This window comes from Chlorella variabilis (assembly GCF_000147415.1).
Source record: "Chlorella variabilis unplaced genomic scaffold CHLNCscaffold_15, whole genome shotgun sequence".
Taxonomy (NCBI): domain Eukaryota; kingdom Viridiplantae; phylum Chlorophyta; class Trebouxiophyceae; order Chlorellales; family Chlorellaceae; genus Chlorella; species Chlorella variabilis.
The window spans coordinates 341767-362836 of NW_005435073.1; the positions used below are offsets into that span (position 1 = coordinate 341767).

The following is a 21070-nucleotide window of genomic DNA, read 5'->3' on the forward strand; positions in this document are numbered from 1 at the left end:
GGGGCCCCCCCCCCCCCCCCCCCCCAGCCACCTACGCGCGCGCCCCCCACCCACCCACCCACCCACCCACCCACCCACCCACCCACACACACCTGCATCAGCGCGATGGCTGCCGTGTCTCCAAACACCATCTGTATGGCTGTGGAGGTGACGGGTGCCAGGTCAAAGGGGCACAGCTCTCGCTCCAGCGGCAGGTGCACCGCCAGGTCGCACACCGCCTCCAGCTCGCTGCCGGGCTGGGAGGTGATGGAGACGAGGCGCGCGCCTTTGGCCTGCGCGGAGGGAGCGGGGCGGGTGGCTGTGGGTGGGTGGGCGTGTGTGTGCGTGTGTGCGCGCGCACGTGCTTGCGAGGAGGGTGGGGTGGGTGGGGGTAGGGTGGAGGGAAGGTGGGGTGCAAGGCTGTGTGGGTGGCTGTCCGGGTGGCATACACACGGCAGGGAGCCGGTGCGGAGAGGGCCAGGAGCGGCCGGCAGGCTGCGCAGCGAGCATGGGCACAGGCGGAAGGGCAGCGGTGCATGCGCAGCGGCAGCGGTGCGGGCACAAGGGGGAAGGGTGGGGGGTGGGCGGCAGCGCACCCGAGCAAAGGGCACGAGACGGATGAGTTCCTCCGTGGCGCCGCTCTTGGAGAAGCAGACCAGCAGGTCCTGCCGACCGATGATGCCGATGTCGCCGTGCAGGGCGTCCTGCACGCGGCGGGCACAACAACGCGGAGGGCAGCAGGCTGGGCGGCGGCGCCACGCCCCGGCGGCGCCGCTGTCACGAGGAATGCCGCAGGCATCCCCGGCGCAGCAGGTGGCGCGAGATCTGTTTGGGCAGACGGGACGCGGCTGGCGCTGCTGGGTAGGGCCGCGCGGTGCGGGCGAGGCCATGGCGGGGCGGCCAGCTGAGGCGGCGGGCCAGGGGCTCCGCCAGCGGACCTGCGGGCTGAGGAAGACTGCCTTGGTGCCTGTGGACACCAGCGTCTGGCACAGCTTCTGCGCGATGAACCCGCTCTTGCCCACCCCCGTGATGATGATCACGCCCTTGCAGTCCAGGCAGGCCTGCGGGGGCGCGGCGGGCCTCTGGGTGGTGCAACAGCTGACGCAGTGCAACGCTTGCGGCAGCGAGCCTCGCTCCATAGCGAGGCCGCTTGTGTGGCTGCAGCGCACCTGGCAGAACTGCTGGATGGGACCAAAGTCCAGGTTGTCGAAAAAGTAGTTGATGTAGCTGCAAGGGGCGAGGGGGCAAGGTGCAGCCGCAAGGATCGAGCGGAGGCAGCGGCGGATTGTTGGCAGGACGGTGCACAGACGCGCTGGCCAGGTTCCGGCCCCACCCGTCGACTCACCGCTGCTGCCGGCGGAAGAGCTGGGACAGGCTGTCGGCGGCAACCGGGGAGGGTGAAGGTGGGGAGGGGTCGGCGCCGGGCGTGGCAGGCCCCCTCTTCTGCGTGCCGGGCTGCATGTCGTTGGGCTGAGGGCTAGACGCTGTGCCTGGTTCCACTGCGGCAGCGACCATTCCTGCCTTGACCCACCAAATTGCAGTTGCGGTTTGCTTGGACCGCACTCCAGGCGGGGCAGCGGATCACGACCAGGTAATTCAATGCCCGCTCAGTGGGTGGCTCATATCCAGGCGTTTTGCAAGCCCCAGTTGACGCGTCATGCAGATGAGCTGGCACTTGCACTTCATAGTTGATGCTTGCCATCGCCTTCCCAGACCTTTTCACTGTAGCACAAGGCAGCCAGGCCACGGACACCGGCAGCAGCCTGCCCCCCACCTTGCTGCGGCATTGCGTTCAGCCACTCACCCAGTAGCTCCTGCCATCTGCCAGGTATCTTCTTCAAATCCACAGAGGCACCAGGGTTCGGGCCCTACACATCGAGCAGCATGGTCCCAGCCCGCAGCCTACAGCAGCTCTGCAGGGCTGCCTTCAGCCTCAGCCACTCACCCAGTAGCTCCTGCCATCTGCCAGGTATCTTCTTCAAATCCACAGAGGCACCAGGGTTCGGGCCCTACACATCGAGCAGCATGGTCCCAGCCCGCAGCCTACAGCAGCTCTGCAGGGCTGCCTTCAGCCTCTGCAACGCGGCCAGCACATCGGCGCTAGCAGCCCCCCCGGCGATGCAGCTGGGAGCGGGCGCGCTGCTGTGGGCGGCGAGCGCCGGCGGCGGCGGCGGCCACCACGCGGCAGCGGCAGCAGGCGGTCTACGGCAGCTTGCGCGGGTGAGTGCTGGCGCCTCGGCTGTGCAGGGCGCGTGCTGTGCGAGCTGCAGGGCCGCTGCGTGGCCGCCGCCCTCAGCAGCCGCCCTGACATCCACGTCCCTCATCCGCCTGCCCGCCCGTTGTGTGCTGCCCTGGCCCCCACCCCCGCAGCACTTCCACGCCTCCCTGGGCCTCCCCGCCGCCGCCGAGGGTGCCTCCCCGGCCATGAACCCACTGCAGCAGGCGCCCACGCCCGCGGGCGGCGCCGCCGCCGCCGCCGCGGGGGCCTCCCCGCTGGGCCCCGCCCCCGTCTCGCTGGCGGGCGGCGAGGTGTCCACCCTGGCGCGGGCCATCGCCCGCGGCATCTCCATCAGCCCCCACAAGCTCAACGACTTTGCCAAGGTGGTGCGGGGGCTGCCCATTCAAGACGCGCTCATCCAGGTGGGCCGCGGCTGCGCCTGTTGTGCGTGCGCACGTCTGCCTGCGTGTGTTGGGGGCGAGCGCTGCGGGGTGGGTGCGCCCCCTGCGGTCGGCTGATGGCCAGAAACAGGCCTGCCTGCCTGCCTGCCTGCCTGCCTCCCTGCCTGCCTGTGGCGTTGGCACTCGCCGGCTCGCCCCTCTCCTGGGCTGCCACGCTCGCCGCACCGCGCCGTGCCGCGCTCACCCGTGCCGTGCCGCGTGCCGTGCCGCGCCGCGCGGCGCAGTGCCGCATGAGCCCCAAGAAGTCGGCCAAGCTTGTGGAGAAGGCGTTGCTGTCGGCGCAGGCCAACGCGGTCAACAATCAGGGGCTGGAGGCGGAGCGGCTGCGCGTGGGTGCGTGGCCGCGGCGTTCCTTTGGGTTTCCAGAGGGTTTGGGGTTACGGTGGAGCGCCCGGGGCCGCCGCAGCGGCAGGCGCTGCCCGGGCTGCGCGGGGCGCGGCGTTGCCTGCAGCGCTGGGGCCGGGGCTGGCTTGCAGCGGCTGTCGCCACACGGAGCATGTCCCGACGCACATGCTCGACATGCATGCACAGCCACACCTGCACACCCCCACTCCCATCCCACCCTGTGTGCAGCCGAGGCGTGGGTGGGCAAGGGGCAGAACCTGAAGCGCACGTCCATGCACGGCCGTGGCCGTTCGGGCAAGCGGCTGAAGTATCGCAGCCACCTGACGGTGAGGCCAGGAGGCGAGGCGAGCAGGCAGGCGGGCAGGCAGGCTGGCTGCCAACGCCGATGGCGGGTCGGGGGTGATCTTGGAGGAGCCTCGACTGATTCCCCCCTGCCTGCTGTGGCGCCTTGCCAGGTGTTGCTGCGCGAGGAGGAGGAGGAGCCGCGGCGGCGCACCCGCATCGTGCCAATGATGGCGGAGCGGCACAAGCTCTGGCGCATGCGCGAGGCGCAGGGGGTGCCGCAGCCGTAGGCCGCGGCCGCGGCAGCGCGCCAGCTCGCATCAGCCCAGATCAGCGACCCTGCATCATTGATTGGCACCCTGCTGGCGCTCCCAGAGCCTGGTGTAACGAGAGGCGTGCGGTGCCGGATGAGGTGCCGCGCAGGCCTGCCGCCGCAGCATGCGCTTCAGGGGCGGTCAAGCCCATCGTTTCCTGCGCATTCGATTCATTGCCGGCGCGGTGAGCGCCCTCTGCCCCAAGGGAACGGGCCTCCCGACAGCCAGTGCCCACACCTTGCCGCGCCACCCATGGCACCAATCAAGCTCATTATCGACACGGACCCGGGAGTGGGTGAGCCGGATGCCCCCATGAAGCGCGGACCAGCGGCGCCGCCTCCCCGGGCCAGGCGCCCGGCACCTGCCGCCGGCCTGCACCGCCGCCGCCGCGCTCGCCTACCGCCTACCCCTGCTGCCTGTCCGACCCCCTGCCCCTTTCCACCTGCCCCCAGATGACTCCATGGCCATCCTGGCGGCCTTCAACAGCCCAGAGGTGGAGGTGATTGGGCTGACCAGTATCTATGGCAACGTGCCAACAGCCATGGCCACCCGTAACGCCCTCACCCTCTGCCACCTGGCGGGCCGCCCCGACGTGCGTGGCACACCGCTGCAGCATTCATGCGCTTGCTGCAGGGCCTGGCGCGCTGGGTGCTCAGAGGGCGCCGGTGCGAGCGCTGCAGCCGCCCAGCGCAGCGCCTCCCCTTTCCCTTCAACCCATCTCTCCACATCAGCCAACTTCCCTCACCTAGAACCTTCCCCTCCCAGCAGGTGCCTGTGGTGGAGGGGGCCCACAAGTCGCTGCGGGGGGCAGCCAAGGAGCGCATAGCCGACTTTGTGCACGGCCGCGACGGCTTCGGCAACACCAACCCGCCGCTGGCGCAGGCACGGACTGCGCAACGCGCCCGCGCCGTCTGTTTCGCCTGCGGCTGCGGGGTGGCTGCGGCCGCCGTGGAGCTGGCCGGGCACACCCTTGTTTGCGCTGCTTCCGCCTCCGCTGCTTCCTGCGTGCGTGCTTCCCAGGGCCCCCTGGCGCATGCCGCCGCGCACGCCCGACTCCCTCCTTCCGCCGCCTGCCTCCTGCCACCGCAGGCTGCCGCAGCCCCGGGCAGCGCGGCCGAGTTCATCGTAGGCATGGCGGGGCGCCACCCGGGGCAGGTGGTGGTGCTGGCGCTGGCGGCGCTGACCAACGTGGCTCTGGCGCTGCACCTGGACCCGCAGCTGCCCGAGAAGCTGGTGGGTGTACTGCGTGTATACTGTGTGCGTGTGCGTGTGTACTGTGTGTGGGTGGGTGGGTGGGTTCGTGTGGGTGGCCTGTGGCGTGGGGTGAGCGTGTGGCAGGGAGGGGCTGACTTGGCGATGGCGGCGGTGTGGGCAACTCCTGATGCTGAGCGTGATCGTGGTGGGAGGTGGGTCGCGGCGCGCCTGTTCCTACCTGCTGCTGTGCCTGGCCTGCCCGCAGGCGCGCGTGGTCGTCCTGGGCGGCGCCTTCCACTGCAACGGCAACGTCAACCCGGCGGCGGAGGCCAACATCTACGGGGACCCTGACGCCGCCAACGTGGTGCTCAGCAGGCGCGTGGGGGAGGGCCTGGCGCCAGCAGGGCGGCGGCGGCAGCAGCAGCTGGGGCCGCTTGATGCCGCACGCGGGGCGCTCGGCAACAAGGCGGCCGCGTGAACGGCTCCTGAATGTGCCGGCGTGCACACGTCCACACACCTCTGCGCGCACACACATCACCCCTATGACTGCCATTACCGCCACTCGCTCACCCCCACACATCTGGCCTCCTCCCCCCCCCTTTAACCCACCCCCGCCCCCGCAGGCTGCCCAACTGCTGGATGGTGGGCCTGGATGTGACGCACCAGTGCCTCATGACGGCGGGGCAGATTGAGGGGATGGCGGGGCGGGGGCGGCACGGCACCTTCCTGCGGGACATCACCCAGTTCTACCTGGGCTACCACAGGCGAGCAGGGCGCCTGCCCAGCGGCATGCCAAAGGCGCTCCGGCTGTTAATCAATGTTTGCTGGCTGTGGGCTCGGCCCAGCTCACCTGACGCCAACGCCTGCCGCCAGCGCTGCTTGCGAGAGACAGAGAAGCTGTACTGCCGGGTGTACCGCTTTCCACACCACCTATCCATGCCATTGCCCGTACCGTACTGCAGGAAGGTGTACGGCATGGAGGCGGTGTATGTGCACGATGCGGCTGCCCTGGCCGCCGTGCTGGACCCCACGCTGTTCGACTGGCACGCGGGCGGCGTGCTGGTGGTGACGGATGGGCCCGCCAAGGGGCGCACGATACGGGATGAAGGTGGGCGGGGTGGCTGGGACTTGGATTGTGCTGTCGTCTTAATCATCTGTTGTGGAGTGTGTGGTGTGTGCAACCATGTGGGTGGGCGCGGCGTAGGTGTGCATGAACGCGGGGCTGGCAGGAGCAAGTAAAGGCTGCTCCCCTGGCTGCGCCCGCTGCGCTGCGCCGCAGGCAAGAAGGCGTGGGTGGGCGGCAACGAGTGGCAGGGGCTGCCGCCGGTGCGTGTGGCGCTGGGTGTGCGCAGCGAGCGGCTGGTCAGCCTGGTGCTGCAGCGCATGATGCAGTGAGGCGGCTCGCTGGCAGTCGGCTGGTGTTGGAGGAGCTGCGGCCTGCCGACATATCCCCGGCCCCCATTTTTCATTCATAACCGCTACTGTATTTCTCTTTTGGCTGGCCTGCCCCAGCGACACTGCTTGGCATCTTGTAATGTTGATCTACGCTCCGCGTTGGCGATCTGGCGGGGGGGGGCCGAGGCGCGGCGGCAGCCAGGTGGCGCTGGTACCGCAGGATGGTGCTGGGCAGCTGGCGCACAGCGGTGGCCAGGGGCACCAACCCACTTCACACTGCATATCCTTGCAGCTACATTGCAAGGGGGGTCGACTGCACCGTGCACACAATCATATGGCATGAACCATTCAAGCCCTATCTGTACAGCTTACAGCAGATGTATGGGAGTCCAGCCAATCTTGTGATTCAGTCAATACAGCAGGCACAGCGCCAGGATGCGCCCTCTCAGCTCTGCCGGAAGGGACGGCACACCCCGCTGCGCCCGTGCCAGGCCGAGCGCCGCTGCCCGCAGCCGCTTGCGCTGCCCCTCTGCCAGCCGCCCCACCAGCCACCCCGCCTCTGCCGTAGATCGCCCCAGGACGGCTGGCAGCGCCCGAGCCAGGTCGGGGCAGGGCGCAGGAATTGAGCGCCACTGATCCTGGCTGAGCGGCAGGCGGGCCGCCAGGTCGGCAAAGAGGGTGGCATAACGCTGGCTGTGCTGTAGGAGGATGTCAAGAGCTGGCTGCACCGCTGGCGCCGCCCCCAGCAGGCAGCGAGCCGTCTCCCTGGCCTCTGTTGTGATCCAGTACCCACTCAGCGCCAGGTGCAGTGGCGTTTCGTCACACGCGTCTGGCGCAAAAGCCAGCGCTGGCGCCGCCTCCAGCAGCAGCTGCACGGCTGCTGGGTTGCAGCGGTAGGTGGCGCGATGGATGGCGGCCTCCTTGTTTGTGTTGAGCATTGTCGCCGCAGCGGGTGCCGCCGTCAGCAGCATCTTCATCACTTCAATGTTTCCAGCGTCGGCCGTGCTGTGAAGCGGTGTGAAGCCTACGGCATCCGGCGCCAAAGCTGCGGCTGGGGCAGCCTCCAGCAGCAGGCGCACGACTGCCGCAGTTGGGCTGTTCCTAGAGCCCTGTGCGGCATAGTGAAGTGCTGTGCCCCCATCAGAGTCTGCCGTTGCCGCCGTGACTGGCGAAGCCTCCAGCAGCAGCCTCACTAACCCCGCATGGCCACAGGAGCTTGCAATGTGCAGCGGGTTCAAGCCCTCCGTGGTGGTGTGATCCGGCCAGGCACCTCTTGCCAGCAGCTGGCGCACCGCCGCCTCGTCTCCAGAGTAAGCTGCTAGGCTGAGTATGGCCGCCAGCTCCACCATGACGTCAACCGACTAGAATGGGAAATGCCCTGCTGTCGCACTGCGCAGGTGGCAGCGGGTGGCGGCGGCGGTCTCTGCCCTGACCGCCAGTGGTGCAGCGCCCCTGCACCTCGCAGCACTGCAAGTGGGTGCCCTCCCCACCCAGCCATTGCTGCCTGGAGGTTCACCTGGGGGAACGAGGCGAGCACCTGGAGGGCGACAGCAGCCACAAGCCGACCAGGTATTGCTCGCTGCTGTCTGTGTGTTGGAGCACAAGCAACTCCAAGCTGCTCAGGAGGGGGAGCGAGCAGGCCCAGGGGCGCCACGCTGCGCTGAGTCGCAGCAGGCCCGCCCCCCGCATCGCCCCTGTTACTGCCACCTGCGTCAGTTGTCCCACGCGAGTGCCTAAGCCGCTTCCCCAACTGCAAGGAGGGATTGTGCTTGCGTGCTGGCCAGGCCGGAGGTGCCTGCTCATCTCCCCTCCCACCAGCGCCTGCCGTCAGAGCGGCCACACTGTGCCGTTCGGTGCTGGCGGCCAACAATACTTCCATAGCAACACGTGAAAGCTGTGCATAAGAAGACTACCTCCAGTCGATGAAATGATCAAGGCATGGGATGAGGAGGTGTAGATCGCCACATGCGCATCAGCAGGGGAGTTAAAGGCCCAGCGGGCAGGGATGCGGAAGGCCACAGAGGGGAAACCAGGGGCCGGCGGAGCAACAGTGGCAGCAACAGAAGAAGTACAAGGTCCAGGAATGGGGCAACAACATGAGCGGGGAGAGGGCGTAGCAAAATGGCACAGCAAAGCACGACCAGAAAAGAGGTGCATGGAGCGGAAAGGAGACACAAACTGGCAGCAGGTTGGAGCTTGCGCCAGGCAGATGCTGCACTCATACATGGCCAGCAGGTTGGGGCTTGCGTCAGGTGGATGCTGCATGCTGCACGGCGTGGCGGCTACTCCTCTTGCTCGCTGCCCTCGCTTGTGCTATAACGAGACGTGATTTGCCAGTCCAGCTTCAGGTAGTCACAGATGCAGGCCAGAGCTTGGGCCTGCTCCTTGTCCACCACACCCTCCTGCGTCGGGGATGCAGGAGTCGTACACAGCACTGAGCAAAGCATGCATGCGCAGCAAGGCCAGCATCTCTCAGCACGCTGCAGCACACAATGAGGAGGGGAACGGCAGACATGCGACCGCTGGGTAGAGGCGGTGGAAAGGAAAATGCGCCCACATAGGGCTGCCACCCACACGCTGCGCTACACACCCGTCGTTGCGCCTCTGCACGACTGAATGGCCGGTACCCCGACCGTGACACTCACCACAATATCCACTCGTCGCGGGGACAGCTGGAACTCGTTGTGTCCATGCTGGCTGAGCAGCTTGTGCAGCTTAGCGATCTTCTTGGGCGCGTCCTGGCGCGCCCAGCCCATCTCCTCAAAGCACTGGGCCAGCGACGCCTCCTGTTCCAGCAGCAGTTCCCACAGAACTGCGCGACTCTGCGGCTGCGGGGCTGTCTTTGCTCGGCCTCGGCGCGTCTGTGCGGCTTTCTGTTCCGAGCACGTGAGCGCGGCTCTGAACTCGCGCTCCGCCTCCTCTGCACCGTGCAAAGTAAGGCAGCGACTCTGACTGTGGGCAAGGCTGCAACCTGGGGCCAAGCAAGCTGCAGGTAGCCTGCCACAAACCGGCCCAGGCCCCCAGCAGTCGCCTGCAGCACTAGGCCTGGCTGTCCCGCCCGAAGGAAGGAGCAGTCAGCACGCACCTATTACACCCCGCATGTTCAGGGTGCCACGCACAAACGCCAGCTCTGTGCGCAGAGACTGCTCCTGCAAGTCCGCTGCCCGCCGCACCTCGTCGGCGCGCAGCCGCGCCTCGTTCGCTGCACGCCGCTCTGCATCGACTGCCTGCCGAAGCAGTTTCACCTCAAGCTCCAGCTGTGCCCTTTGGCTACTAGCCCTCAGGCGGCCACTCTGGCGCCCACGGCCGCTGTGGAGCGTGTGGCCTACGGTGGGCCGGGACCGAACTGCGGGCTGGCAGCGGAGGCAGCTGAGTGTTCCCAGCATGCGGCCACGTACTGAAGACAGTGGGGTCTGTGGATGAGAGCTAAACCAACTGGACACTAGCGAGCCTACAATTGGACACTACGAGCCTACAAACTGGCACTCGTGCTGCGCCTTAGCCGCAGCACACTGGCTGTTGGCAAGAAGCCTGTTGCTCTCCTGGCCCCAGCCCAAATCACACGATGACAAGAGGGAAGCAAATCAGCCAGTATCAAGGTGCCGCCGCCTCTGGGCCGCTGGAGCGCCCGCGCCTCCCGCCGCCGCCTCTGAAGCCGCTGCCCGCAAGCTGCTCCCCCCCTCACCCTCCAAGGCTGGTCTACGTGCAGGCTGGCCACCTGGACTGTTGCCTCCTGATTCCTGCTCTTGTCTCACTATATACATACCACTGTGGTCGCTGCCCCCGCCAGCAGTCGTTTGCCTCCTTCATGCTGAACGAGCAGCGCCTGCTGAGACGAGCAGCTCCGCAGCTCTGCTGCCAGTGCCGCTTGCAGGATAGCGTTGCTCTGCCACTGCGCCCGCGTCGGGCTGAGCGCCGCTGCCCGCAGCCGCTTGCGCTGCCCCTCCGCCAGCCGCCCCACCAGCCACCCCGCCTCGGCCGCCATTCGTTGCAGGCGGCTGGCAGCGCTCGTGCCAGACCAGGGCAGGGATGCAGGAATTGAGCGGCAGGCGGGCCGCCAGTTGGCAAAAAGAATGCGTCAGAGTGCTGGCTGGCTTCTAACAGGATGCCCCAGGGCTTGCTGCACCGTTGGCGTTTTGCACCGCTGGAAGGTGAAGTGGTGCGCCTGGGCTGCTTCCCAAAGGTGGGCTGGTTGCTACAGAGACGTTTGTTGCTAGCTGCTTCCCTCAGCTTCAAGGAAGGATGGTGCTACTGCCGACCAGGCCATGTGTGCCTGCTCCTCTCCCATCCCGCCAGCCCCTGCCGTCTGGCGGCTGCTGCGGCTTGCCCATCAGCTGCACCGATCAAACTTACAGTGGCTGCCAACAGCAAGCCGCGCCCTCTGGAGCCTCTGTATGCATGTAAGCAGACTCCGGGGCGTGAAAGAAGGAACTGACGCCACACAACTGCAACGCGCTCGGCTGGCAGCTCAGCTGGCAGCGCTGCCGTCCGCGTGCAGCGGACAGTGGCTATGCAGCTGCCGCCAATCTGCTGGTCTGCTCCTCTGCAGCGGCCCCAAGACAAAGCCGCCGGGGCGCAAGGCTCCCCCCCTCATGCGGCGACCAGCAGCGCCGCGCGCTGGCTGCCCAGCAGCGACTCCATCTTGAAGCCCACAGCCACCTGCACGCAGCCAGGCAGGGGCAGCGGCGGCGCTCAGGCAGTCGCAGAGGCAGCGTCCACTGCCACACCTGTCAGTCTGTCTATCCCCAGACCCTACATTTTACACTCCACAACCAACACCACCACCACCACCCACCACCCTCTGTGGTTCACTCGTGCTGGCACCACACCCCCACTCACATCCTTGATGTGGTTTCCGTTCATGATCTGGAGCACGGTGACGTCCCGAGTGAAAGGCAGGTCGGGCAGGAGCTTGGGGGTGAGCAGGAAGCACTGTGGGGTGCCTGTCCTGCGACAGCCGCGGCAGGGGGAGCAGCGGCACGGGGGGTGAGCAGGGAGCGGTGCAGGGTGTGCCGGCCCTGCGACAATAGGTTGGGATGCGAGCGGTGGGAGAACGATGGAATGGGGGCGGGGCGGCATGGAAAGGGGCGGGACAGGCGCCTGTGGGTGGACCGGAGGGCCAGGATGGGCGGTCTGGAGTGTTATGCTGGGCGGGCTGGGTGAGGACGAGGACCCCACATGCAGCCGCCAGCCGCCAGCCAGCGCCAGCCAATGCGCCACCCACCCTCCCACCACACACTGTCCGCGCCCACCTGCAGGCCGCGTCCACCAGCTGCATGAAGACCTTGCGCTCGTTGATAGGGTCCATGCCCTGGCAGGCAGAAAGAAGCAGGCGGTGTGTAGTAAGGGGCATGTTGCTGCTGTGTGTGAGTGTGCGCACGTGTGTGCGTGTGCGCAGGCAGGCAGACACGAAAAGTGATGGGAGGCAGACATCCTGGGTGGGCGTCGCGCGCGATGCAGCCCCGGCAAGGCGAGCTATCTGGGGGCTCTCCGCGCGCTTTGAGTGTGAAGGCGGCCCTCCTTGCTCGCCCACAAACCACACTGGCCACCCACCACGACAACCGCCACCACCGCCACCACCACCAGCAAACCACCACCACCAGCAGCAGCACAACGGCCACCCACCTGGTTGATCTCATCCACCACTCGGAAGGGGGTCACCGTCACGCCCTGCACCCAGGCATGGGCGCAGAGGCGCGGTCCGCAGTGAGGGGTAGGGCAGTGAGGGGTGAGGCATTCAGCCCATGCTGCTGCCCCCCCGCCACACCAGGCTGGTGGGTGGGTGAGCACCAGGCTGTGGCTGTGCCACACACACATGCGGCACACACACACACACACACACACACACACACACAGTCCCGCCCACCTGCAGCGCGATCAGGTAGAGGATGGTGGACACCGAGCGCTCGCCGCCGCTCTGGCGGTTGGCGTCCAGCGTCTGCAGCTCCTCGCTGTCCCGGAACTTGACCCTGGGGGGCAAGCATTGAGGGAGGGGCAAGGCAAGGGAAGCAGGCAGGTGGGTGGGGGTATGGGGTGAATGGGGCCAGGTGGCGGGCTGGGCAGTGCTGCACAGACACTTCGTGCCCCAATGTCTGGTTGGCACACTGCCAGCCCACATGCAGCCTGCTCAGAGACACCGCGGCAGATGGGCACGCACGGTCGCATCCGAGCAGTACGGCAGTGCAACGATGCTACGCCAGCAGTGCGACAGCGCAGCAAGGCCATGTCGGCGGGACAGCGGTACACACCTGATCTCGATCGCGTAGTGCTCAAAGTCCTCGTCCGGCGCCTCGTGCAGTACCACGTCCCCGGCGCACCCCACGGTGCGGAAGTTGGCGGAGAAGGTGGCGTTGACGGTGGACACGATGCGCTGCAGCGCGGGCAGCCACCGGCTCTGCAGCGAGGGGTGGCAGCAGCAGAGGGGCGGCTGGGTGGCGCGGTGTGAGTTGTGGTGAATGGGTGGGGTTGTGGCAGGTGGTGTGGTGTGGTGTGGTGTGGCTGGGGTGGGGTGTGGCAGGTGGTGTGTGGCAGGTGGTGTGTGGGCGAGGCGGAGGAGCATGCCAGCTTGCAGCGGCGGGATTGTGCGGCACGTACGCGCAGCTGCAGCCCCTGCCCCCTCCCACCGTGACGTCGTCGATCGTCTGGCGCGCCAGCTGGCGCTTCTCCTCCAGCTCCGCCAGCTGCCGCTCCTGCTCCGCAATCTGGCGGCACCGCTCGTTGTACTGGCGCAGCGCCGCCGGGTTCTGGACCAGCATGCCGTCGGACTCCGCCGTCTGGAGGACAGGGCAGGGCAGGGCAGGAGAAGGTGCGTTGTGCAAGTGTGGGAGAGCGGTGCTCACAGCGTGAGGGTAGGTGCGGGTAAGGCCATGCCGCCGCAGCCTGTGCAAGGGGGTGGCTGCCATGCACGCGCCGCGCTGCGTAAGAGGGCAAATCCCGCCCACGCCCTCGCAACTCACGCGCACTCCACCACCGACCACCACCCCCTCCCCGCCAAGCCAAGCCAGCACACCTTCTCGGCGATGAGGTCTTGCAGGCCGGCCTCCTCATCCGGCAGCGCCGCCGCCTCCCACGCCGCCGCCAGCTCATCGCTCATCGGCGCCGCCTGCTCCGCGCGGTCCTTGAGCTTCCTGCGCGCCGGGAGCGCGGGGCCGGCGGCGTTGGGGCCGGCGGCGTCGGGCGGCGCGAGCAGAGGACGGTACGCAGGCAGCCCTGGCGCCAGCCGGCCAGGCCAGCCCTGGTTGCACAATTGCGAAGTGTAATCAAGCAACCGGTTGGCAGCCCGAGCCGCCGGCCTGCGCAGCCGCGCCGGCACAGCCGCCCCGCAGCCTTGCCTGCACTCCTCCGCACTGATCCGGCACAGCGTCGTCAGCCGGTCCACCTGGCTCTGCAGGTCGCGCAGCTGCGCCTGGCGCCGCTGGCTGGCCTGGGCCAAGTGCTCGACCTGCGGGTGGGGCCAGCCAGGGTGAGGGTGAGGGTGAGGGCGAGGGTGATGAAGGGAGGAGGAGAGGGAAGAGGAGATACTCATGCCCATCCACCATGGTGGCCCCCATCCCCACGTATGCAACACAGCCACACACAGCCACACACACACACACACACCACACACACACCTGCATCGCCGCCTCGCGGATGCCCAGGTCGGTGGCCGCTGAGCCCAGCAGCCGCTCCGCCTGCCCCGCCTGCACCTCCGCCATCTCCAGGGCCTGCGAGGCGAGGTGGTGTGCACGTGCGTGCGTTCTGTATGCGTGTGCCGGTGGCGGTGTGGGAGGGAGCTGGCCAGGCAGCCAGAGGGTGGCAGCCGGCAACAAAAAGCGCTCAGCCAGCAGCAGCCCCTCCCGATTGCCAGGCGGCCAGGCCGGCCGGCTGGCACACAGCGCTGCTGGCAGGCAAACAGGGCAGGGCAGGCGGCCAGCGGCGCGCCTCGCCTTGGCGAACGCTCGGTCGCCAGCCTTTTGGAGCGCCACCCGCAGCCTGGGCTCCTTCTTGCGCGGGCCGGGCTGCCTGCGCAGACGCTCCAGCTCGCTCTGCTTGCTCTTCAGCTTGGTGCGCATCGAGCGGTGCCTGCAGCAGCCAGGGAGCTGGCTCTTCTCAGCAGCGAGCAACGGAGCACGTGGTGTGGGCAACAACCCCAGCACCTCAACCCCCAGAGGAAGCGGGCGCCTGCCAAGTGGTAACCAGCCAATCCCAGGCTGGCACGCGGCAACAGCAAGCCAAGCCAGCAGGCAGGGCGCACACCAAAAGAACCAGGGGAGCGGCCAGGCAGGTGTGGCAGGCGGCCCTCCCGCTTGCCTCCAGCACTCCGACATCCCGGCAGCCAGCCGGCCAGCCGTCACCCCACCCCCAAGCACCACCCCCAGCCACCCGGCGGGCCGCCAGCCACACCCACCGCTCAACCAGCACCCGCTCCTGGTCGGCGATGCGGGCCTGCTGGCGCTTGAGGCCGTCCAGGTGATGCTGCTTGGCCTGCCGCTGCTCCTGCAGCTCCCGCATCTCGCCCTGCAACCCAGCCGCTTCCTGCAAGTAGGATGGGAGGCGGGCAGGGGGAGGTGAGGAGGCAGGCAGGCCAGGGCAGGCCAGGGCAGGGCATGGCGGCAGGCAGGCAGGTGGGTGGCGCCGCAGCAAGGAACACGGTGATGGGGCAGCAGCGGGCAGCACGCTGGGGCAGGACCAAAGCTGGCAGCCCGCCGCGACGGCCAGGCCCCATCCTGCAGGCCCCATCACGCAGCAGCAGCGGGTGGAGCAGCGGGGCGCCGCGCCTGGTCGCAGGCTTGCATGTCCGCCTGCGCCGCCTCCCGCTCCCGCCCGTCGTCCACGGTGGCTGCCCCCGACAGCAGGCGCGCCGGGCGCAGGTCGCCAACCAGCGTCGACTCGGCGGTGCTGTTGTACGCGCTGCGCGTGCGCCTGCGGGCAGCACACGGCGGGGCGGGGTGGGTGGCAGGGGAGGGCACAGCGCTCGGGTTGGGTTGGCTGGGCAGACAGTGAACAGCAAGGCTTGGAGGTGTGATGACGAGCAAAACACCAAACATGAGCGGGCACCCAGCCAACCCAAAGCAGACAAGAATCCACAGAAACCAGAGCCCCAAGCACAACGGCAGCCCGACACAGCTGCCACCCCGCCGCCGCCAACCACCGCGCGCCTGTAGGAGCAGTCTGGCGTGTAGACCTGCTGCAGGCGGTCGTGGTCGCGGAACAGCTCCTCTACCCGCGTGCCTCGATCCCCCACATACGCCTCGTGGATGCGGGCCTCATCACACAGCACACGCTTGACCACGGGGGGCGCCACAAACACGCAGTCCAGGGTCTGGGAGATGCCGTAGCTGCGGGGCGGGGCGGGGCGGTACCGGGCGGTGCCGTGCAGGGTACGGTGAGCGCGGCGGTGCAGGTAAGCGGGCGCGGTGGCGCACCATGGGATCTGGCTGGCACATGGCCAGTCATCGAGCAGGTGCAGCGAGCGGCTGGGCCGAGCGCCCGCACACGCCGCACACGAAGATCTGACACTGTCCTGAAAGGGGACCCTCAACCCCTTCCACCCAGGCATGCACCCATCCAGGAACGGATGCTCCGGCGCCCTCCAGCTCACCGCGCGTACTCAGAGGCCTCGCCGCGAGGGTGGCGGATTGGCTCATGAGGGTCCCCTTTGTAGCAGGCGACGGAGGGGCGGAAGCTGCGGGTGTGCAGAGGGGCAGGGTGGGGGGTGGGTGGAGGTGGGGGGCACGGCTGGGCATTCAGGCAGGGCCCCTCCAGCTCAGCTGGGCAGCTCAGCAGCTGTCGTGCCCAGCGCTGCAGCTGCTCGTGGGAAGGCCACAGGACATCTGGCTTCTAGCACCTGGCTGCTGGGCAGGCGGCCGAGCGCCTCACTTGAACCGCTTGCACTCTTCCTCCAGCAAGTCGTGGTCGTCTTTGTGCTGGGTGACGAAGAAAGACCACACGTTGGCTGCACAGGCAGGTGCGCAGGAAGGCACGCAGGTGCGGTCAGGTGCGGTCAGGCGCAGGCAGGGCGTCTGGGTGTGCCCAGGTGCGGGAGCGGGTGCGAGTGTGGGTCAGCCAGACTGCATGGGCTGCCCCACAGCGCCGCGCCGCGCCCCAGGCCAGCGCCCGTAACTAAACCAAACCCGAAAACATACTGGTTCAGCACCAGAGCCGGTATCCCAGCGTGTCATGCCCCCGCCGTGCCCCTGCAGCGGCTCTCATCCATGCTTTTGGCCGCCGAGCAGGCGGCCAGCCCTCACCTGCCACCTGCTGCTCCAGGCACCTCACGTGCAGCGGATCAGGGCACTCCACCTCAAGAGCGATGGGGCCATACACGGGGTACTTGAACCGCGCCCTGTTGGCCTGCAGGTACCGCCAGACGGCGGCGATGCCACGGTACCGCTGGTCCAGGGCCTGCGGTACAGATTCTGTGTGAGTAAGCACGTGCTGGTGTCTGTGGTGTGAGGGCGCGGGGGATGGGCCCAGGCCAGGGGCTGGGCACGGGTGGTAGCGGGGCAGCGAGAGCGACAGCAGTGGGCCGGCTTCCCCAACTGCACTCCACTTCACAACAAGCGACCACAGCAAGCCACCCAGCTCACCCCACAACACACCACACGCACACACAGCCCACCTGCAGGCGCCTCATCTTGGAATCGTCGATGCGGCGCAGCTTGTCCTCGGCCAGCCGGCGCCGCCGCTGCACCGCCTCCAGGCTGCCCTGCAGCTCCTCCACCTGCATGTTGAGACTGGAGACCTGCTAGGAAGGGGGCAGGGGCGCGGGAGGCAGTGTGTGTCGGGGGTGGCGGTGGTGGTGGTGAGTGTGTGACGCGGGCCCGGCGGGCGTCGAGGATCGGCACAGGCACGGCATCCTTGCCAGCGGCGCAAGCCTGCAGGCTCCCGGCGAGGCCCTTGCGCCGCCCGGCTGGCCATCGCCCGCTCGCCCCGCGCAGCAGTAACCACGGCAGCAGCAGCAGGCGCGGGGGATACCAGGAGCGGGGCACTGGCCTGCATGGCGATGTCGTGGCTCTCCTTCTGCAGCTGCTGCCGCTGCGCCCCCAGCTCTCCCGTGTCGCCCAGCGGCGGCAGCCCCGCCACCGCCTCCTCCAGCCCCGCCAGCGCCGCCTCCAGCTCCGCAACCTTGCGCTCGCGGGCGGCGGCCGCCGTGGCCAGGCCCTGTATCTCTGCCTGCTTGGCTGTGATCTCCTCCAGCTGCACACAGCAGGCAGGCAGGCACACAGCACACATGCACATGCACATTGAGCGTATGCCTCGTGCGCATGCACAGGTACAGTGGGGCAGGCAGGTGTGCCCGCAGTGGGCTATCGGTCAGCACACGCAGCGCAGCGGGCCCCCAGAAGTCAGCCGCCTGCCCAGGCGCGTGCTGCGGGCTCGCTCTCCCGCACGCTGCCTCCCGGCCTGCGCCGCCCCCAGCACGGACCGCCGCATTCATCTCATCCTCCAGGCCCGGCTGCGGGTCCCTGCCGCGCGCTGCGGGACCGCCCGCCAGCTTCTGGTCAGCTTCCTTCAGCTCCGCATCCAGCACCTTCTTCTTGGCCCTCAGCCGCTCCAGCAGCTGCTGCCGCGCCGCCAGCGGGCCCTCGTCCCCCTGCTGCGCCTGCTGCCGCTCCTGCAGCCGCCGCTTGGCGCTGTCCCGCAGCTGAAGGGAGGCGGCGGCGGGAGAAAGAGGGGGACTAAGGCGAGGCCGTGTGGCGCAATAAGGGTTGGCTCTACAGATCAAACCCGCCAACACACACTCCTCCGCTCTCCCCTGCTGCCCGCACCACGGCCCGGCAGCCTTCTGCACGGCCGGGCCAAGCCCCAGCCTGCCCCTCTCCACCACCCCCACCAGCAAACCCAGCCAGCAGCCACAGTGGCGCAAGCGGCGATGGCAGTGGCAGCAGACACACGCTAGCCACACACCGGCGCAACTGGCAGCGCGGCGGCAGCAGCAGCAGCAGCCTACCCCCCCACCTCTTTGTCCTTCTCCCACGCCTTGCGCCGCCCCTCAAACACCACCCAGGGCAGCTTCTGCCGGGCCAGCTCCACCTCCTCCATCAGCTGCTGCCTGCGCTGGATGTTCTGCACGTCCCGCGTGCTGCGGCTGTTGTCGGCCTTCAGCTGCGCCACGCTCTCATCCAGTGCCGCCTTGTGCTGCGGGCGGCGAGGAGGCGGCGCGGGGTGAAAATGGTGGTGCCGCGTGCAGGGTGCGAGCGGCAGGTGGGCGGGGCAAGGGAGTAGCGTGTGCTGCCGGGCCCGGCGCGCGGCCGCCGCAAACCCTCTAGGCAGGGCAGATGCACTGCAGCGATGCAGGCGGAGCCTGCACCGGCTGCCGGGGCAGGGGGGGGCCCATCTCTCGCTGCCAGCCGCCCACCTGGTCGTGCCCAGCCAGCTCCCGCCGCACTTTGATCAGCTGCGAGTGCTGCTCGTACAGCTCGCCGTTGCCGATGGCCTGCATTGGCGCAGAACAGGCAGGCGTTGAGCGCTCAGGGCTCAGAGCGTTCAGGGCCCAGCGTTCAGGGATCGACGAAGGGGAAGTCAGCAGCCAGCGATGGGGCAGAGGGCAGAGGGCCGACGAGCGCAGGGAGCTGCGCCAGCAGGGAGCTGCGCCACGGCGTGACCACAGTGCGGCGTGCCGCACCTTCTCCGTGGCTTCCAGCAGGTCCTTGGGCGTCATGCGCGCAAACTCAACCACCTTGTCCTGGGGCAGGAACTGCAGGGGCGGGAGGGACGGCGGCAAGGTGGTGAGGTGGCGCATGTGTGGGCCTGGCATGTGTGGGAATGGGTCCAACTGCTGGAATGATCCCCACCACTACACACATGCACACACAAAAACTACTTCCCAGCCCAGCCCAGCCCGCGCCTCCTCCCCATTATGCCCAACCCGCCACTGCAAGCCCCCATGCCCCTCATACATCACCACCCCTCCCACCCAACTCATACTGAGCCAAAATCGAGGCGGGAGAGCAGGGCGTGCCCTCACCTGGCACAGGTTGTCCAGCTGCACCTTGAGCTTGTCCCGTACCAGCTCCTCCACGTCCTTCATGCGCACCTTCTCCCGGTTGATGTACCACTCAGATGAGTTGGTGTCGCGGTGCATCTCGCGCCGCACCTGGGCGAGTGGGGAAAGGAGGGGAGGGGGCACGGAGGAAAGGAGGGAGGGAGGAGGGAAGGAGGGAGGAAGGAGGTAAGGAGGGGAGACGAGGGGGGAGCCAAGGAGGGAGTAGGAGGAAGAAAAGCAAGATCGAGAGGAGAGGCGGGTGGAAGCGCAGTGAGGCGCTTGGGTGATGCTGGGGAGTGCGTGGCGAGCCGGGTGGGTGCAGGAAGCAGGAGGCAAGGACAAGGGGGGTGGGCTTGAAGGCTGCGCCCCTGCCTCAGCCCTCGCCAGCAGCAGCAGCTGCAGCGGCTGCAGCCGCTGCAGCAGCTCACCACGTGCGGCCGCATGGGGTTGCCGCTGCTCAGCGTGATCTCCACCCAGCCCGCCGAGGCGCCGCGCCGCACAAACGACGACACATCCTCTGCCCGCCCCAGCAGCGAGGTCCTGCCTGCCAGCCCCACGCAGATGGCGCACACCAGGGAAGACTTGCCGGTGCCTGCGCAGGAGGAGAGCGGTCGTGGGTGCAGGAGGTGGCAAATGTTGGAGGCTGTGGCGGGCAAGGCAAGCAAGCGGGGGCTGGGAGAGAGGCCGTGCCGCCGGCGTTGCATTCCGCGGTGGCGCGCGGATGGGTGCAGGCCCGCCGGCGGCGCACCGTTTGGGCCCAGCACCAGGTTCAGTTTGGGACCTGGCTCCACCGTGGCGCGCTTGTAGGTCTGCGGCAATCAGGGCGGCTGGTTTGCTGCAGGAGGGCCCAAGGCAACAGCGTGGGAGCACGGGCTGGACGGGGGGCGGCGGGGCGGCGCACCATGAAGTTTGACACCTCGACCCGCATCACCGAGCCAGTCGGGTAGGCGCTGCAGGGAAGGGGAGGCGACATCGAAGCGTCAGCGGGCGGAAGCAGTCGGGGAGGAGCCGGCGATCGCTTTTGAGCTGGGCACTCACTCCACTCGCTGCCGCTTCAAGGGACGGAAGCCCGTTGAGGTTGCCATGGTGGTGTTCCGGCGTCCTGGTGCCAGCCAGGGGCAGAGGCTAGGTGCAAAGAGAGTTTTTGACAAAAACTCAAAACAACAAACCCGCGGGGGCAGGGACCGGTCCTCGAGCAGACCAACCCTGTCCCTTGACGATCCAGAACGCTGCGGCCCGTCTGGGTGCGTTCTCTCCTTGGCTGGCCTCAGCACGCAGTGCAGCGCCTCCTTGACCTCCATCGTCCCACCCATTCCCGTCCCCTGCCATTGCAATCCGCTGCTGAAAGGCCACATCACGTTTCCTAAAGCCCCGTGCCGGCTCTCGACGCTGATCGCCCAAGTGAAAGTTCTGCCCAGCGTAGGAGAGTCTGCCATGGCCGCCCAAGCAGTCTGCAACGCCACCAGGGCGCAATTCCCGGCCCTGCGCAGGCCGCCGACCGCAGGCTGTCGCACGGCAGCACGGGCGGCGCCGCCGCCGCCGCCCGCCCGCCCGCCGCTGGGCGGCAGCAGCACTGTGCTGCGCGGTGCGCGGCTGCCGGCCCACCGCACCCTGCAGCCTGCTGCGGGCAGGCGCCATGTGGCGGCGCAGGCCTCGTATCGCAATAGCGGACCAGACATCCCCGACCGAGTGGTGGCCTCCCTCCCATACCTGGTGCGCGCGGGTCTGGCTGCGGGGCCTGCCAGCTGGCCACACGCATGCCAACATAGCCATGCATGTAGCCATTATCGCCTGCTGGCCACCTGTTCAGCGCTCTGCGGCTCTGGTGTGCAACTGGCAGGGGGACTGGCCGCTTGCTGCTGATCTGTGCGGTTTGCTGCCCTTCCCGCCTCACCCCAGCCTGCCTCCCTCACCA

The 21070-nt window shown here is 68.2% G+C and overlaps 6 protein-coding genes across 6 annotated transcripts in view; 3 read left to right on the plus strand and 3 right to left on the minus strand.

Annotated features, from left to right (window-relative positions):
• CHLNCDRAFT_136008 (hypothetical protein) overlaps positions 1 to 1440 on the minus strand; it is a gene marked incomplete at both ends in the record, with an annotated part of 3329 nt that extends 1889 nt beyond the window's left edge. Inside the window, 5 exons of the mRNA XM_005846042.1 lie at positions 93 to 272; positions 576 to 683; positions 918 to 1040; positions 1149 to 1206; positions 1325 to 1440. Coding sequence (XP_005846104.1) covers positions 93 to 272; positions 576 to 683; positions 918 to 1040; positions 1149 to 1206; positions 1325 to 1440 — 585 coding nt within the window. The remainder of the gene's footprint in view (positions 1 to 92; positions 273 to 575; positions 684 to 917; positions 1041 to 1148; positions 1207 to 1324) is intronic.
• A 657-nt stretch (positions 1441 to 2097) lies between these two features.
• Positions 2098 to 3575, plus strand: CHLNCDRAFT_136009 (hypothetical protein; the record flags this gene model as incomplete). Its single annotated transcript, XM_005845913.1, has 5 exons — positions 2098 to 2199; positions 2350 to 2619; positions 2883 to 2991; positions 3232 to 3329; positions 3459 to 3575. 5 exons carry the CDS (start codon positions 2098 to 2100, stop codon positions 3573 to 3575), a joined length of 696 nt encoding a protein of 231 aa, XP_005845975.1.
• Positions 3576 to 3781: 206 nt separating this feature from the next.
• Positions 3782 to 6338, plus strand: CHLNCDRAFT_59718 (hypothetical protein). The gene is made up of 8 exons (XM_005845914.1): positions 3782 to 3894; positions 4052 to 4191; positions 4368 to 4481; positions 4689 to 4832; positions 5059 to 5168; positions 5417 to 5557; positions 5756 to 5901; positions 6073 to 6338. The coding sequence occupies exons 1-8, from the start codon at positions 3852 to 3854 to the stop codon at positions 6186 to 6188; spliced, it is 954 nt and encodes a 317-aa protein (XP_005845976.1). The 5' UTR covers positions 3782 to 3851; the 3' UTR covers positions 6189 to 6338.
• A 260-nt stretch (positions 6339 to 6598) lies between these two features.
• On the minus strand, positions 6599 to 7537 carry CHLNCDRAFT_136011 (hypothetical protein; the record flags this gene model as incomplete). The annotated part of the gene is made up of 1 exon (XM_005846043.1): positions 6599 to 7537. One exon carries the CDS (start codon positions 7535 to 7537, stop codon positions 6599 to 6601), a length of 939 nt encoding a protein of 312 aa, XP_005846105.1.
• Positions 7538 to 10524: 2987 nt separating this feature from the next.
• CHLNCDRAFT_58355 (hypothetical protein) lies at positions 10525 to 20128 on the minus strand (the record flags this gene model as incomplete). The annotated part of the gene is made up of 26 exons (XM_005846044.1): positions 10525 to 10847; positions 11028 to 11136; positions 11441 to 11499; positions 11814 to 11858; positions 12055 to 12157; positions 12437 to 12582; positions 12812 to 12961; positions 13198 to 13629; positions 13799 to 13891; positions 14153 to 14249; positions 14575 to 14702; positions 14945 to 15089; positions 15290 to 15505; positions 15769 to 15852; positions 16047 to 16122; positions 16418 to 16571; positions 16789 to 16911; positions 17145 to 17366; positions 17596 to 17814; positions 18129 to 18308; positions 18529 to 18606; positions 18796 to 18867; positions 19138 to 19266; positions 19584 to 19747; positions 19904 to 19964; positions 20057 to 20128. The coding sequence occupies 26 exons, from the start codon at positions 20126 to 20128 to the stop codon at positions 10779 to 10781; spliced, it is 3426 nt and encodes a 1141-aa protein (XP_005846106.1). The 3' UTR covers positions 10525 to 10778.
• A 461-nt stretch (positions 20129 to 20589) lies between these two features.
• Positions 20590 to 21070, plus strand: part of CHLNCDRAFT_136015 (hypothetical protein) — a gene marked incomplete at both ends in the record, with an annotated part of 1985 nt that continues 1504 nt past the window's right edge. Inside the window, one exon of the mRNA XM_005845915.1 lies at positions 20590 to 20868. Coding sequence (XP_005845977.1) covers positions 20590 to 20868 — 279 coding nt within the window. The remainder of the gene's footprint in view (positions 20869 to 21070) is intronic.

Coding starts and splice junctions, on each gene's coding strand:
- CHLNCDRAFT_59718 (XM_005845914.1), top strand. CDS start 3,852: ATGGCACCAATCAAGCTCATTATCGACACGGACCCGGGAGTGG. Junction 4,192..4,367: donor ACCTGGCGGGCCGCCCCGAC/GTGCGTGGCACA, acceptor CCCTCCCAGCAG/GTGCCTGTGGTGGAGGGGGC. Junction 5,558..5,755: donor TTCTACCTGGGCTACCACAG/GCGAGCAGGGCG, acceptor ACCGTACTGCAG/GAAGGTGTACGGCATGGAGG.